This window comes from Podarcis erhardii (genome assembly GCF_964252035.2).
Source record: "Podarcis erhardii genome assembly, chromosome: Z".
NCBI lineage: Eukaryota > Metazoa > Chordata > Lepidosauria > Squamata > Lacertidae > Podarcis > Podarcis erhardii.
This window is the reverse complement of record NC_138504.1, coordinates 21,534,280-21,549,400: the sequence shown is the minus strand read 5'-3', so window position 1 is coordinate 21,549,400 and position 15,121 is coordinate 21,534,280. Positions and strand designations below refer to the sequence as shown.

Below are 15,121 nucleotides of genomic sequence, written 5' to 3'. Positions count from 1 at the left end.
CTATATTTTAGCATTTTTCTTTCTATTAAAATTTCAGCCTGCAAAATAATGCAATATTCCCCTCCATGACAGAAAGAACATTCTGTTCCAAATTCCAGTTCCCCTACGACTGCAGAAGCAAGGCAAAGGGACATTCCAGACCTATCCAAAGAACAAGACCCACTGCTATTCAAGAAAGAATGCCAGCAAGTGAAGATCAACCAGGCCCAAGGCCCAAACTGGATGTAAAGACATGCTTAGAGACCTGTACTTTGTTCAACTGACCAGAGGTACTGATCTTTCGCCTCCCCTTGTCCCTTTTCTCCTAAAGCCATTCTCTTGCTTTTTTTTCTTATTTTCTTTTTAACTGAGGTGAGACACTTTGGGAGAAAACCATTTTCTACAAAACGTGACAAAAATAAGGTAAATGTAAACCATTCACATGGAACCCAAACAGAGATTTTACCAATCCTCACTCATCCTAAATTTGGGGCGAACCAGCTCCTCCCAGCATACTATTTTTCCTGTTTTATCAAGAGTAAAAATTGAAAATTTTGAAGGACTCAGATGAATTTTCTCTCTTTTGGAATGACTGAAAGACTAAACTCAGATTGTTTAGTATGAAGGTACTTAAGGCAATCTACAATGATAATACCTCTACCTCTACTTATGCAGGGGTTATGTTCTGGGGGTCACATGTAAAGCCAAAAGCGTGTATAGCCAAAACTCATTGGGTTCAATGACAGGTGGGATTGCCAAAGTATTTCTTCCTGAAACCCTGCTCCCTTTTCGATTTTTTTAGTCCCTCCCACAAGTGTGTAAAGCTGAATCTGCGTAAATAGTACTTCTATAGACGTATACAACATTTAAATCCAAGGTGCATTTCTTCACTTATACAACATTCCATCTACATGAGAGAAGTGTACTAGGTCTTCTTCCTGCTTGTCTTTGATGACCTTTTATATACTTTGGAGATACTAGAAGCAAATATTCTGTGTCTGCTATCATTCTGACATAATCCTTCATCTCTCTCATCAAACAATTGTGACACACAGATCCTGTTACAAAACTAAGACATTAATACTTTTGAGGCTACAATCCTTTGTGTGCTTACTTGGGGGAAAACACCACTAAAGAGAGTCTTACTTCTGAGTACACATGCAGTGGATTATTCTGTAAATTTCTTTTTTTTAAAAAAAATATTTTTTATTAACCGGCCAATCAAATCAAATTAAATCACATCACATAAATTCCGAATTACAAAGCCGAATTTTAAATTTTGTTGGGGGGACCCATATTTCAAGATCCGAAGGGGGATTCTGATCATCTTCTTGCTACTGCGTTAATGTCCAAATCAGTCCAAATCAATCCAAACAGAGTTCATAATTCTATCCAGTCTTATCTTGCTGTTTCCACATCACATCTTGTTCATATATTTTCTCTTTTTCCTTTATGATCTCTTCCGATAGTCTCCTTAAGCCGATAAACACCAATAATCCTGTGTGAATTTTTCCGTTCTTCCAATCCTCAAATCGAGATGGTTTCCATATATCATCGCCTTCATAGATAACATCGCTCTTTCCATCGTTAATCTCGCAAAACTGTCACTCTTAAGTCCCACTGAGGAGTTTCACCCACAATATAAAAACAGCTCTATTTCTCTATTTCTCCTCTCAGACTTAAGTCCTCCGACAGAACTTCCCAATATGGTGACGGCATTTTTAACTGCGTCATTCCAAAGCTCTTATACATTCCACGCTCTTCTTAAAACATGCTTTGGTTCGAAAGTTTATCTCCACACAGCTTTAAATCCACAGCTTAAGTCCTTAAAACGACATTTCTGACTCGTGAGGGGAGGGGATTCTTGTTTAATCACATAAGGAAAGAAAGGAAGTTTTTTTTCCCTCCCCCATCAATCATTTGCCATACCGAGTCTTGGCGTATCTTCTCATGATTTCTCTTGTTCCTCCGACTCGTCTTATTTTATCAGAGATCTCTTCTGTTAGCAGGGGGCCACTAGGGGGCACATCGGAAGATGGCTGACAATAACATCTCTCCGACCCACACGAGGTAATTTGGAGGCTATGATGGGAGTAATTAGCCTCCCTACCCCCCCCCCAGGATGGTGGGGGGGGGACTGCCTTGCCTGCTGTGCCCTATACCACCCCCGAATTTGTGGGGATGGGGGCACTAGGCACAAAGCCCTCCTGTGGGATTCCGGTGCTCCTGGACGCCGTCCCTCATCCACTAGCTGCAAGAACTTCAAAAGAAACAATTTGGATGAAGGAATGCACATATCTCAAGGAAGAAGGGGAATTATTCTGTAAATTTCAGCAAGATGTCAGAAGGTATCCACCAATGAGTTCTTAAATAACTAAATGGTCAAACTGCTGAGCTTCTATTTGAAATATTTCCACCTGATTTATACATTTCACCTAAACTTTACAGTTACTATGTTTAACTGCTTGGGGTTTTTGTTATTTTTTACTTTATGTGTCTTTTTTTATTAAACCACTGTGAAGAAAAGTGGCTAATACATTTATAAGCTGAATAAATATATATGAGGGCAATCTCAATAGCAAATGAGCTACAACAAATAGAAACCATGCCTGACAAACTGGGCCATCAAACTGGAACATAATATCTGCTTCCATCATAATTTTGGACCAAGAAATGGATCTAACAGCTGACATCCTCTGCAGAAAAGCAGAAGTAGATTAAAAGAATCATGAGGATATTAAATTATACTTTGGGGTTCTAACCCACTCAAAAAAATGCAGAGAAGAACTGCTTCCACTTCACTGTTGAAAATCCTTTCAACTAGGATCCAAGGGTACTATTGCAAAAATAGAAGGCATTTCCTTTGGGCAGCTGAGGTCTCAATTTCAGAGACCCCTCTTCTTGATGCAGCCTCCGAGCTCAAATGCCATTCTGTTTCAGTGACTCCTTACAATAATCAGATGATTTTGCAGAAGCAAGGCATTGGTGGTGAACAATTATATTCAATTCAGAAGCTAAGCCAATATATTAAAACATATTGTTGCAGAATAAGTGCTTTGGCCCTATATACCTGAATGACCATCCCCACCCCCATCATCCAGCCCGAACAGAGGGCCTCCTAGCAGTTCCCACATCGTGAGAAGGGAACCAGGTAGATTACCTTCTCACCTGCCCTGTAGAAAGCCCTCCCATCAGGTGTTAAAGAGGGGGAATCTACACACATAAAAACACTGTGAGAATGTTTTTTAAAAAAAATGTTTTGAAAAAGGCATTGAATTTTGCATAGCTCACTACGTATTACTATCTAGTGTCCCATTTGTATATTTCACTTTACAACACATTTAAAATATTTTATTTGCAGCTGTGTAGCTGAGTCCAGAGATAAACAATTATATAACTTTCCGTAGACATCAGAAGGCAGCCCTGTATTGGGAAGCTTGTAATGTTTGATGTTTTGTTGTGTTCTTTTATATTCTTGGGCAGTGTACAAGAATGAACAAATGAATGAATGAATGAATGAATGAATGAATGGAATTCTTCTTCTTCATCATCTTTTTCCCTGATTTAATTAAAAATCTCCAAGAAGTGCTAAACAGTCAACAGGATGGTGCATGAGAATATGTGAGCTTGCTGGCTAGGACACTGGAGGAAGTTACAACAGCTTACAACCTGGCTAGAAGAAAGTCATTTCTGGCTATATGCACAAGATCCTGGCATGCAATAACCTCTAAGTCTAAAATGATTGAAAATGCACAAGAAAAAATGCACATAACAACAGCTATGAAAAATTCAATGCAGTATCTCCTACTATAACTTTTCAAGATACTTATATATTTTTTAAAAGTTATGTTGGTAAGTTCCACCTACCTGTTAACTTGATATGTCCTGCTTCATCAAGCAAAATGCTGAAAATTAAAATCCACATTCACCAATACACATAACAGGAGAATTTATAATACATTTAATTTAGCAAATGAAATAATAATTAAACCAATATTATTTATATACAGGCATTTCCATCCCCCCCAACCTTATGTGGAGGTTATGTTCCCAGACTCTGCACATATATGTGAAAAATGGGGGGCGCTATTGAGAGACGCTGGAAAACAGCTCTCTCTCAGCAGATCCCATCCATCCCATCAGTTTTCCCCGGGCAGCTATGTACCCTTGGACATGCATGCCCTGCCTGCCTCCAGTGACCAAAAAGTTGAGCTGTGGGTTAGTAGCTGTTTGGTTGCAGGTGCCCAACACTGCTGCTGGGCTTCTCAGCACTCTCTCTAGTAGTCTTGGAAGTTGCTGTAGACCGTTTATTTTTTATCTAATTTCTCCCCCACCCCTCAAGAAATAATGTTGCTGCCTATTTGTTGGGCGGCAAGGGAGAGGGTGATCAGAGGGCAGAGGGATTCTCGGATCCTGTCCAGGAAACAAAACTGACACAAGCGAGTGAGCGAGGGATGGGCAGGTGGGCAGAGGCATGGAGCACCCCCACCCCACAATGCCTCTGCTGCCGAGGAAGAAGAAAGACAAGGAGGGTGCGTTAGTGGAGGCGGCAAGACAATCGGAGCGGCCGTGCAAGCTATTTTTCCCCACTCTCCAGGTCTCTCTTGCTCTTTTCGCAGTGTTTTGGCACCATTTCCTGGTTTAAATCGTTTATTTATTTCACGGTGATGCATCTAAACATGGTCACACGTGAGTGGAATGCGCGTAAGTGGGGGGGTGCCTGTATTATATTAACAAATATGCAATACTCTATTTTCAATATATATTAGAAGAATAAAATCTCTAAACTTCCATGTGATTCTATATTCTGATTACAAAAAAGGCAAATAAATCTTCGAACAAGAGTACTGTAGTAACGGATAAAATACATTTTACTTTACTTTTCTGGCTTCAGGTCCCTGTACACAATTCCCAAGCTGTGCAGATGATCCAAAGCAAGGGCCAGTTCTGCGAGGTAGAATTTCACATCTTCCTCTGTAAACATAACCTAATAAGAACTATATAGATTTACATTCTGATCTTGTTAAATTTCTGCATATCTAAGATGACTATAAAGTCCCGTAAGATCTAAAAAGCTGTGATGCGTGTATCCCCCATAATCCAGGATGATGGGAGCTCAGGCTGTATATAGGCCATCAGAAAAGACAAGCTAGAGAGGGCTAGCATAAATCCTGCTAGCTCCCAACGAAACAGATATTCAGATCATTCCTCCTTCTTCCCCTCACCCCTGCTAAAAGATGACTGGGATGTACAGAAGGGAAGTAGAATGATGCTAAACTCCCTAACAGATCATCATGTGCTCTACTTGCACACCCACTCCCTCCACATGAAATAAAGATCTGAATGCAGTCCAGATACTCCTTGGTATAAAAATGCTGATAACTGATTTCAGAAAACAGCCATTTTATAAAAATATTCTGCAACTTGGAATGAAGTTGGTAGAAATGTAAATGCCAAAGTAGTATATATGAAGTATAAAAATATTTATAGAAGAATATTTATAACAGGTGGAAGAGATTCAAAGCAGAGTCAAGATTTTCATTTTCTCTTGTTCCAAGGAAAAGTAAATACTTAAACACACATTCCCATTTTAGGAATGAGCAGTTGTAAATGGGAGGCATATTTCTCAGTCCATACTGTATACTGAACAAATTACAGGACAATCCTATGTATACAGGCGTCCCCCCACTTACGCGGGGGTTACATTCTGGGGGCCCCACACACGTAAGTGAAATTGCGTAAAATGAGGAGCGCCCCACTTTATTAGGGACGGTGTGTGGGGAGGAGAGAGAGAGAGAGACTAACCCCAGAATTTGCCCAAGGCTGCTGCCAAGCCTCTCTCAAGTCTGTCTTTGTGCCCGAGGGGAACCAGTGTGAACAGTGCTGGCAGCTGGCCACAGAGAGCAACGGCCAATAAGAGCACCCAGCAGAACTATCACAAGAATGGGGACGTGGACACGCAGCCGAGTGGCAGGGGAAGGTATCTCCCGACCCCACGTCAATTGAAGGCTGCCTTCCCTTATTCAGTAGAAGCCCAGAGTGACTTCAGGGCAGAAGCCTCGAGCAAGGGAAGGTCTGTCTGTCTGTCTGTCTATCTATCTGTCTGTCTGTCTGTCTGTTTGTTTGTTTGTTTGTTTGTTTGTTGGCTATCCACATAAACGTGGCCGTGCATTAATGGGATGCATGTAAGTGGTGGGGTGCCTGTACTGCTCAGAAACATCCCACAGATTGAGTGTGCATAGGATTATAGCCTTCAGCTCATAAAAACCAAACAAAGTTATTTAGGTTTAGAAGGAAAAAAACTTTTATTGGCACAAATCAAGATGTCACAGAGATGTGGCACGGTTCTGAGTTCTCCAGAATTCAAGATCATGGAACAGAATCCAGAAGCTGACCTCACGGTTACTACATTAGCCTTATTTTTGTACTCTTTTGTTTTTTTTCACTCTTGTCACTCCCTACTTTGTGCAACATCTTGCTTGGTGAACAGTCCTGGATAACTCAAAAGCTTGCCACACTTCTGTGACATTTTGTTTGGTCCTGGTGAATGTTCTTCCCAATCGCGGGTTCAGGAGCCTTACCCAAAACACACCCATTACTGGAAACTCTGCTCATTCAATTAAATAGGCCCAGCTACTTACAGTTTTCTAAATTGGTATGTCTTTATGATATATGTACTAATGTATATTCAATATATATCATGCAATGCACAAATGTGGAAGGACAGGGTAAAAATGTAAAATTACAAGATAGTCCATTTTGCCTAATGTAAATATTAATTTTGTTTTCAAAATTATAGAAATACGTACCTCTTTGGATAATCTTGTGAACACATCTCCTCCCCTGAGAAAATCCAATATTAAATATAGCTTCCCTTCAGTCTGAAAAGCTGATTTGAATAATCATAAGAATATTTCATCAAAATACTAAATTAATACCCACATGCTTATCTAGAACTCTAAATATTTTAATACTATTTACAAATTAAAAGTACTCAAGACTTTTTCTACAGCAAAGATCTAATTTTGTATCCAATTTTACAATTAAACCTTTAAAAACAGCAGACAAAAGCCATGAAAGTTAAATTCCATCACATGCTTGCATTCTTATTTGCATAAGTAGAAACCTCAATCTAAATTCAAGTGAACTTTATTGAGACAGGAAAGCAAACGTGTAACAAATAGGCTTCATGAGGGAGTAGAATTAGCACTACAATTTGGTCGTGTTGAGGCAAAAATTCCATATTTAGCAATGTGGTCACAGGTTACCAAGATGTCATACATTATCAGTGGTGTGAAGGGTCCTTTTAAAAATAGCTTCTTATAAAACTATGGCTATTTCCAGATTGGCCAAGAACAATTTTAGGACAGACCAAATAGTGCATTGAAGAGCTCATTCAGTTCAGGGATTGATCATTGTTAGTTTCATGCATGTTCACTATCAGTTTATCATGCATTCATTCATAATTAAGTTCTATTTTGCTTTCCCATCAGTCAGCAAATTTCCCCAAAAAATCTGTAAGAAAATGCTTATTAGAATTTTCATTTAAATATGCATTTCAATGGACACAAAAATACTCACCATAGTGCAGTTTGACAATAAACGGATGATTTACTTCTACTAATATATCTCTCTCCATCTTTGTACGAACTCTATCTCGAACTGCAAACAGAAATGGCTGTTATCTATATTAAGCAAGCTACCTGAATTAAATCAGCCACAGAAAACTTTATAAACAACCACAGTTTAGTTAAATGGCTATTTTGACTAAGAATTTGAGGGAAAATATATACAACAGGCAGAATTCACCAAGGAGTTTCTGTACACAAACCACTAATGTTTATTCTACAAAATGACTCTCCTTCACTGGAGAAGGTTGGATGGCCATCTGTCAGGGATTCTTTAACTGTGATTCCTGCATTTCGGAGAATTGGACTAGATAACCCTTGGGGTCCGTTCCAACTCTACAATTTATGATTGCACTGGGTCACCAACCAGATTCACACACACTGCAACAAAAAAGTCAAGAGAAATTCACTGCAGTAGTATGATTTACAGGTATAACACGATATATATGGAGAGGCCATATTTTAAAATCCATAAATCACTGCCATATCTGTTTAAACCTTTATTAAAACAAGCCCTAAAAATATGTCATTTAAAGCTAGGGAATAAAGAAATGCTTTTGAAGAGAGTGTAGTCTTCAACCTTGTTTTCAGTGTTCAGGATAAATACTGGAACAAATGCCCCTCAACATGTGCAGAGTCCTTTTCACTTAACAGGGATATTCTGTCACTATATTTTACATCAAAATGAGCAACTGCCAGGCAGGATAAGCCCAGGCACTTTTTAGTCAGGAAATCAAGCATTGATTTAAGATGAAGGAAACAACTGGTTTAAACAGAAGTCTGCCATCATTACGCCACACACTTTGAAATAATCAATAAGCAAAACCCATTGAACTATTTCAGATGTATGCCCTTGAGGACTGCAGCCGAACACTTCAGTCCTACAACATATTTACTTAATAAGTACCTTCAATTGAACTTGTAATTACCTTTAATATAGGAATTATTATTAAACTATAAAACAAGGCATGGTTATAGAAAAATGTTTTCACCTGGCACCTAAAGATAAGTAATGAAGGAGTCAGACGAGCCTCCCTACAGGGAGCATTCCACAAATGGGAGCCACAGCAGAGAAGGCCCATTCTCCTGTTGCCACCCTCTGGGCCACTGGTGTAAGGGGCACATGAAGAAGGGGCTCTAGCCAATGTACTGTATTATTTTTTAAAAAAATGCAAGCAAACCTTTTAAAGAAGCTTTCTTCAGAACTTTCATTGCATACAGCTGTCCAGCATCAGGACCAAAAATTTTCCTCACGAGGAAAACCTAACCAGAGAACAGAGATTAAATATTTTACAAATGCTTACTGAATTATGCACAATGATTGCTTTTGAAAAGCTAATGTGAACTTGTAATCCTTTAGTGCAGATGTTTTCAAACTTTTTGGGTCCATGGCTCTTTTGACAAACTACATTCTTTCTGCAGCACCGCAGTGGGGCTCAAAAGCCCAGTTATGTCACCCCTTGCCTACAGAGCCAGCAGCCCCTCATCCCTCAGCCTCCTTCTCTCCTCTCCTTGGAAGTCCTCTGGGCAGCTACAGCTGTCCTCCCCCCCCAGTCTCTGAGTTGCCCCCCTGGCCCAAAGTGACGTGCCTCCTCACACTGCCCCAGAGGGGCCTAGGAAGCACCCCCTGGCCAGCCCCAGAGGCACCATTCACCTGGAGAGCTTGCAGTCAGGACTGCTGCAACAAACAGCTGTGCAAGCCTTTGGGAGGAAGATGCAAGAGGGCATCAGAGGAGGGAAGGAAGGAAAGTGGGACAGAGGCCAGTGTTGCCCACGGCACCCCTGACCATCATTCAAGGCACCTCAACCTTAAGTTGTGTTGAATCTAGCAACTCATTCCACAAACACACACATTTTAGTGTTTTAATAGTAGTGGAGATGAATACACATCCGTTTAAGGGTCACTTTCATAGCTTTCCAATTATTAGTTATATGCCACCCATCTGACTGGGCTGGGCCAGTCACTCTGTGCGTCTTCCAACAAATTATAAAACCACAGTAAACATCAATTATGTTGGCTAATCATTTACTCTCAGTAAATCATATATGCCTTTTCCATCTTCCACCAAAAACAATTATGTACTGTTTCATCATAAAAATGACTAAAATACTTTCGAAAAGTAAAACGTATTGTGAAAGCAGTGGAGAAGGTATTAGTATATGTCCTTTGTAAATTTACTATAATAACTCCCCAACATGAATAGCTCACTATAAAGTCATTAAATACAAATCAAGTATGTCTTTAGATGAATGAACAGGACTAGAAATCAAATATGACATGAAATTGCATTATTTAGAATAAACAGTTCTAGTTTTGTCTTACCTTTCCAAATGATCCTTGACCAAGGACTTTAAGTAATTCAAATTGTGCAGGATCTGCTTTTTCACATCCTTCTTTCACATGGTGAGTAATAGGTATCTCTTTCACAACTCCTTCATCCTATTCAAATAAAAATGAATAATAACGACCACTGAAATAATAATCTTTACTGCCCCCATCTGTCTACTTTACTGTTTGTGAAGGGGACATTATTTATAATTTATTATTCATACAATCTACAGCTAGTGCTATAAAAATAAGCTGCTCTGCCCATAGATGTATAATCATAAACAATATACCACTACCACCTATCAGAAGCGCTACTACAAATTATCCAAAAAGTGAGGATGGGTGATGGGCTGGATGTTAGCCAACAAACTGAAGCTGAATCCTGAAAAGACAGGAGTGTTATATGTTCAAATTTCTGAAGTCGAGAAGGAGAGAAAACAGCCTGTTCTGAATGAGTTGCACTCCCCTGGAAGGAGCATGTTTGTAGCCTAGGACTATTCCTAGATCCAGCATTGTCACTTGAGGCCCTTGGTGGCTGGGTTTGCCTATTTTCAGCTACAACTGATTTGCCAGCTACAGCCTCTTTTGGACAGAGATTATTTGGTCACTGTACTCCATGCTCTGGGAAATTCCAATGTGCTCTACATGAGGCTGCTGAAGTAAACTTCAACTAGTCCAAAATGCAGTGCTGGGGTTGCTTTTAGAGCACATATGATCTATATAACCCCTTGTTTTAAAATAGCTGCCTGGGCCACCAGTTCATTACCAGGCTCAAGGTGCTCATTTTAGTATTTAAGCCCAACAAAACATGGGCTCCAAATATCTGAAAGACAGCTTCCTTCCTTACAAACCCGCTTGGTTGTTAAGATCAGCAGAGGGGGGCCCCTTGGTAGTTACACTTCCTGCAAAAGTTTGGTTGCCAATGGCCTAGGAGAGGGCATTCATTCCCTGTGGCATCCACTTAGTGGTAGAATTCCCTCCCCATGGAGGTATGTCTCGCCTCTTCACTATACAACTGTTCAGGAATACTGATGACACACCTCTTTAACCTGGCCTTTGGCACCTGAGATTCATGTTTACAGAAACCCACCTATTCTGGCGAATGTAGAATGTTTTAATTGTTTTTAATTCCGAATTTCAAAGTGTTGTAACACACCCTGAGACTTGCTGGTGAAGAGCAGTGATAAATAATATTTAAATAATAATAATAATGGGAAGGACAATTCAGGCCTCTATGATCCTTTCATAGTAGACTGTTCCTTTTTCTATTGAAAAGCTCCTGTTTTTAGGGAGCCACTGAATGGGGAGGATACTGCAGGCAATAGTTACAACATTGTCCAAGTCCTCTCAGAGACATAGTCTCTAGTAGATCCTTATATTGGTTGTGAGGAAGCAACGAGATTATCAGACCTTGAGATTAATTCATTGTCTACAAACAGAAAATAAATGTTTAGGATATGAAGCATGTTGCTTTTTTATCAACATAAAATTACAAATCACTGTGCAAGGTAGTGTAAGTTTGGGACTATGGGTAAAATGTTCCTTAAATGGGTAAAATGTTTGACAAAGTGTTTACAGTTTAAGTAGGCTAAGTGGTTAGAAGTTAGGCGTGAAACGAGGTGAATAAAACAGAGATGACAGTCTCATAGTCATGGGGGAAGGAGAAGGCTAGGAATGCCTTTCACCACTTTCCTCTGGTTTGCCAACTACAGCTGTTCCTGGACAAGGATAGCTTAACCACTGTCGTCCACACATTGGCAACTTCAAGGCTAGATTACTTTAATAGGTTCTATATGGGGCTGCCCTTGGGTCTGATTCAGCAGCTCCAGCTGGTGCAGAATGCTAGTATTTAGTTATGGTTTATTTGGTCTGCCATCTTGATTCAACATGGAACTTGGTGTCTAAACATAGGAAGTCTGCCTCTTCCATCTTGGGAATCCTCATGCCAAGTTCAGTGAAAATATTTTCAGAGGCATCCAAAACTGCATATGTTGCAACTGTCCTGCCAAATTTGGCAATGCTATCTTCAGAGCCATCCAAATTAGTACTGGTTGGAACTATTGGTTCAAATTTGGCAAAGTCATGGTAAACTGGGTAACAATATCTTCAGAGGCATACAAATGGATGCTTAACGCCAAATTGGGCAAAATCACACCAGTCATGTTTCAGTCCAGCATCTTGATTCAGAATGACAGCCAGAAGCTCCACGTTAACAAAAATTGCTGTCCCAACCTCAGGAACCTTCATGCCAAGTTTGAATCAGTGCAGTTTGTACCAGTCATGCGAAAAATCAGACAAAGTCGTGCCCAAGTCACGTTTTGGACTATCATCCTAATTTGAAAGTGCATCCAGTGTTCCAAGGTTGATAAAAAAAATAGCTGCTCCCACGTCAGGAACAACTGTGCCAAGAATGAAATTGGTGCAGTTTGCACCCACTGTACTGAAAATCCAGTGAAGTTACACCAAAGTCATGTTTCAAGCTGCCATCTTGATTCAAAATGGCATCCAGTGTTCCAACATCAACAAAAACCACCACCCTCACCTCAGAAGCCTTCATGGTTTAGCAAATAATAGCTCAAGAGGCATCTGCATGGAGAATAAACAAACCACTTTCCACAATATATAGTAGATAATGAATATACACAATGTTCTCAGACATTTACTGCTTGAATTTCAAAAGATGGTATTAATCAACAAAGCAAGTTATTACCTCAATATGCATAAAACACCTTAGATACCTCAGTATCTGAATAACTGTTCCAGTTCCTCACAGTGATGAGAAATATAGAAAATAAAAGGCTTACATTTTCAAAACTGAATATTTAAGATGTGTAACAACAAATCTGCTTTGTATTTAAAGAACTCAGTTTCTTCCAACAATGCACTGAAGATATAAACACCACTAAGAACTTCAAATGTATATAAATGCTGACATCAGAGCCTCCATCTTTCCCTCACATAAGATTAGAAGGCATCCAAGTACTGTCCTGACACATATTAAAAATTCATCCCTCCTTTTCTTAAGGAAAAAACAATTAAAATGCTAGTATTCATGTTGCCTAGTGACAGAAAAAACAGAAGTCATATCAATAAGCTATAATAAAATCTTTAATAGCTACTGATGCCACACACAAGACATTCAACAATGCTGTTTTCATATTTCAATAAACTGGAACATTTGCATGAAAAACCATTTTAGTCATTCATCTGTTTCTATTTTCTTCTTCCACCTTAAGTTACTATCCTATGACATCACAATTTGTTTCTGTGGAACTTGGCAACAGTCATTAAATAAGAATTCAACAGGAAAAAGCAATCACACAATTGTCCATGGAATAGTCTCCTGTAATATAAATCTGAGGTCCTGGCTGAGTAATTTTAGATCCCATGTGCTATTCAGTTATATTCATTAATTTGAAAAAACTACATTCAGTGTATCCTAAGAATTGAGTAGCAACCACGTAATGTAACAAAAGAAAAGAACTTGGTCACTCAACAGCTGTTCAGTGTGGGCAGCAACAAAAGAAGCAGAGCATAAGTATCAGGGAGAGAAACCAGGTTTTATCAACAGTATAGTGCTCTCAATCGCTTTACTTTTGTTTCAGATTTAGCCTTCTGCACATTTTGTTCCTTGGACTACAGCTCTTTAAACCTCTGTTGTCTTCTACTTTCTTCCTGCTATTGTAGTCCTATCTTCATCTACCTACAAGTTTGATCTGCTAAAGCCAACTTCCTTTAGTTTCTCTACTCCAGCCCCTTAATTAAGATGTCACAATCCAGAACATCTACAACATAAATGAAGGTCCAGGGGGGTAGTCCAGAATGTTGTACCAATTCTGCTGCAGGTTATCAAGCTGGTCCCACAGTACTATTACTTCCTCTTCTTCCCCCACCCTGACTTTAAAGCCAAAAAAATCAGATCACACAACCACCATCACAGCCAAAGTTGAGCAACCAAGCTATGAACAAGTCATCCAACTTTTTCAGGTCCTGATTTGAAGAACTTGCTCTGTCTGCCCTATGATCTATAAACACCAACCTCACTCATTGTTTCCTTGAATACTCATTGTTATGTAATTTAGAACTGCATGTGGTATTTTATTGCTTGTAAAATAAAGTATCAGGTATGAATATTATGGTGTGTGTGTTTTTAATGCAGATACTCTCCTTGCCTAAACTAAGACTTCTTCCGTTTTAAAATGAAGCACACTACTAATAAGCAGGAGTCCGCAGCTTAATATAGGCGGCAACAATTTTGCACGGAGGTTCCATTCCTGGCCCCCACACGTATCAGCAGAACATGGATAAGCACCTCCTGCCCCAATTCAGCCCTCATTTTGCCTTCTTCCAGGTCCAAAAGGACCTGTGCATTGGCAGTCGCGCACCAATTGGACACACCTAAAATGCTTGCTGCCTCTATCACACTGCTTCAGTAACAAAAGAAGCCACAACTAGCAGAAGCCACCTTCTAACAAAGGTGAGACAATAGTTCCGTCAGATCTAGAGTCCACAATCCTAGGACTATTTGGCACCTGGCCCTGTCCTCCAAAGCTCTTACTTTCCCACTTCTTTCCTGTTCATACAGCCTTTTATATTACCCAGGCTTTACATCAGCTCCTATACAGCCCGCTGCCAAGTCGACTCCACTTCCTTTAGTTACTCTATTCTTGACTCCAGTTCCTCTCCATCCCCAGCATAGAACTATTCCTCAATTCTAAACTTCTTCAGAGTTACCTTTCACCTAAATTTAGCTATCTCTTTTGCACTTTGTAACAAAGCACTCTTGGCTACAACAGCAAGCTGCTTATCAAAAAGCAGGACTGAATCAGAAATAACTCCCAGGTTTCAAAGCTGTTCCAGTGGGGAGATTACAGCCCCATAAATTATAGGAAGATCTATCATCACTTCTTACTTGGCTGAATTCAACTTCAATCTGTTACCCCTCTTCCACTTGACCATAGCTTCTGAACACTGATTTAGGACAAAGATAACAGCATTTGGAAACTTAGTAACTTAAATTTAGAGCTGGATGTCATCAGCATATTTGATTAAGACTGTTGTAAAACCTCTAATGAAGAAACTCTCTTCAAACCTTGAAGATTTTAACCAATCATCAGCTGGTCAAAAATACCCACAAATCACCTTCTTAGGCAAGCTACTTGAGCAAGAGGATGAAACTGATTGT

General features: G+C 39.6%; 1 protein-coding gene across 5 annotated transcripts in view; it reads right to left on the bottom strand.

The window, feature by feature from the left end:
• Nucleotides 1-15,121, bottom strand: part of RPS6KA6 (ribosomal protein S6 kinase A6) — an 84,978-nt gene that overhangs the window by 23,852 nt on the left and 46,005 nt on the right. For all 5 annotated transcript variants that reach the window (XM_081847993.1, XM_081847996.1, XM_081847992.1 and 2 more), the window contains exons 3-8: nucleotides 9,931-10,047; nucleotides 8,789-8,870; nucleotides 7,561-7,641; nucleotides 6,789-6,868; nucleotides 4,860-4,966; nucleotides 3,847-3,884 (exon numbers count right to left, since the gene is read on the bottom strand). In XM_081847993.1, the coding sequence (XP_081704119.1) occupies nucleotides 3,847-3,884; nucleotides 4,860-4,966; nucleotides 6,789-6,868; nucleotides 7,561-7,641; nucleotides 8,789-8,870; nucleotides 9,931-10,047 (505 nt within the window). The remainder of the gene's footprint in view (nucleotides 1-3,846; nucleotides 3,885-4,859; nucleotides 4,967-6,788; nucleotides 6,869-7,560; nucleotides 7,642-8,788; nucleotides 8,871-9,930; nucleotides 10,048-15,121) is intronic.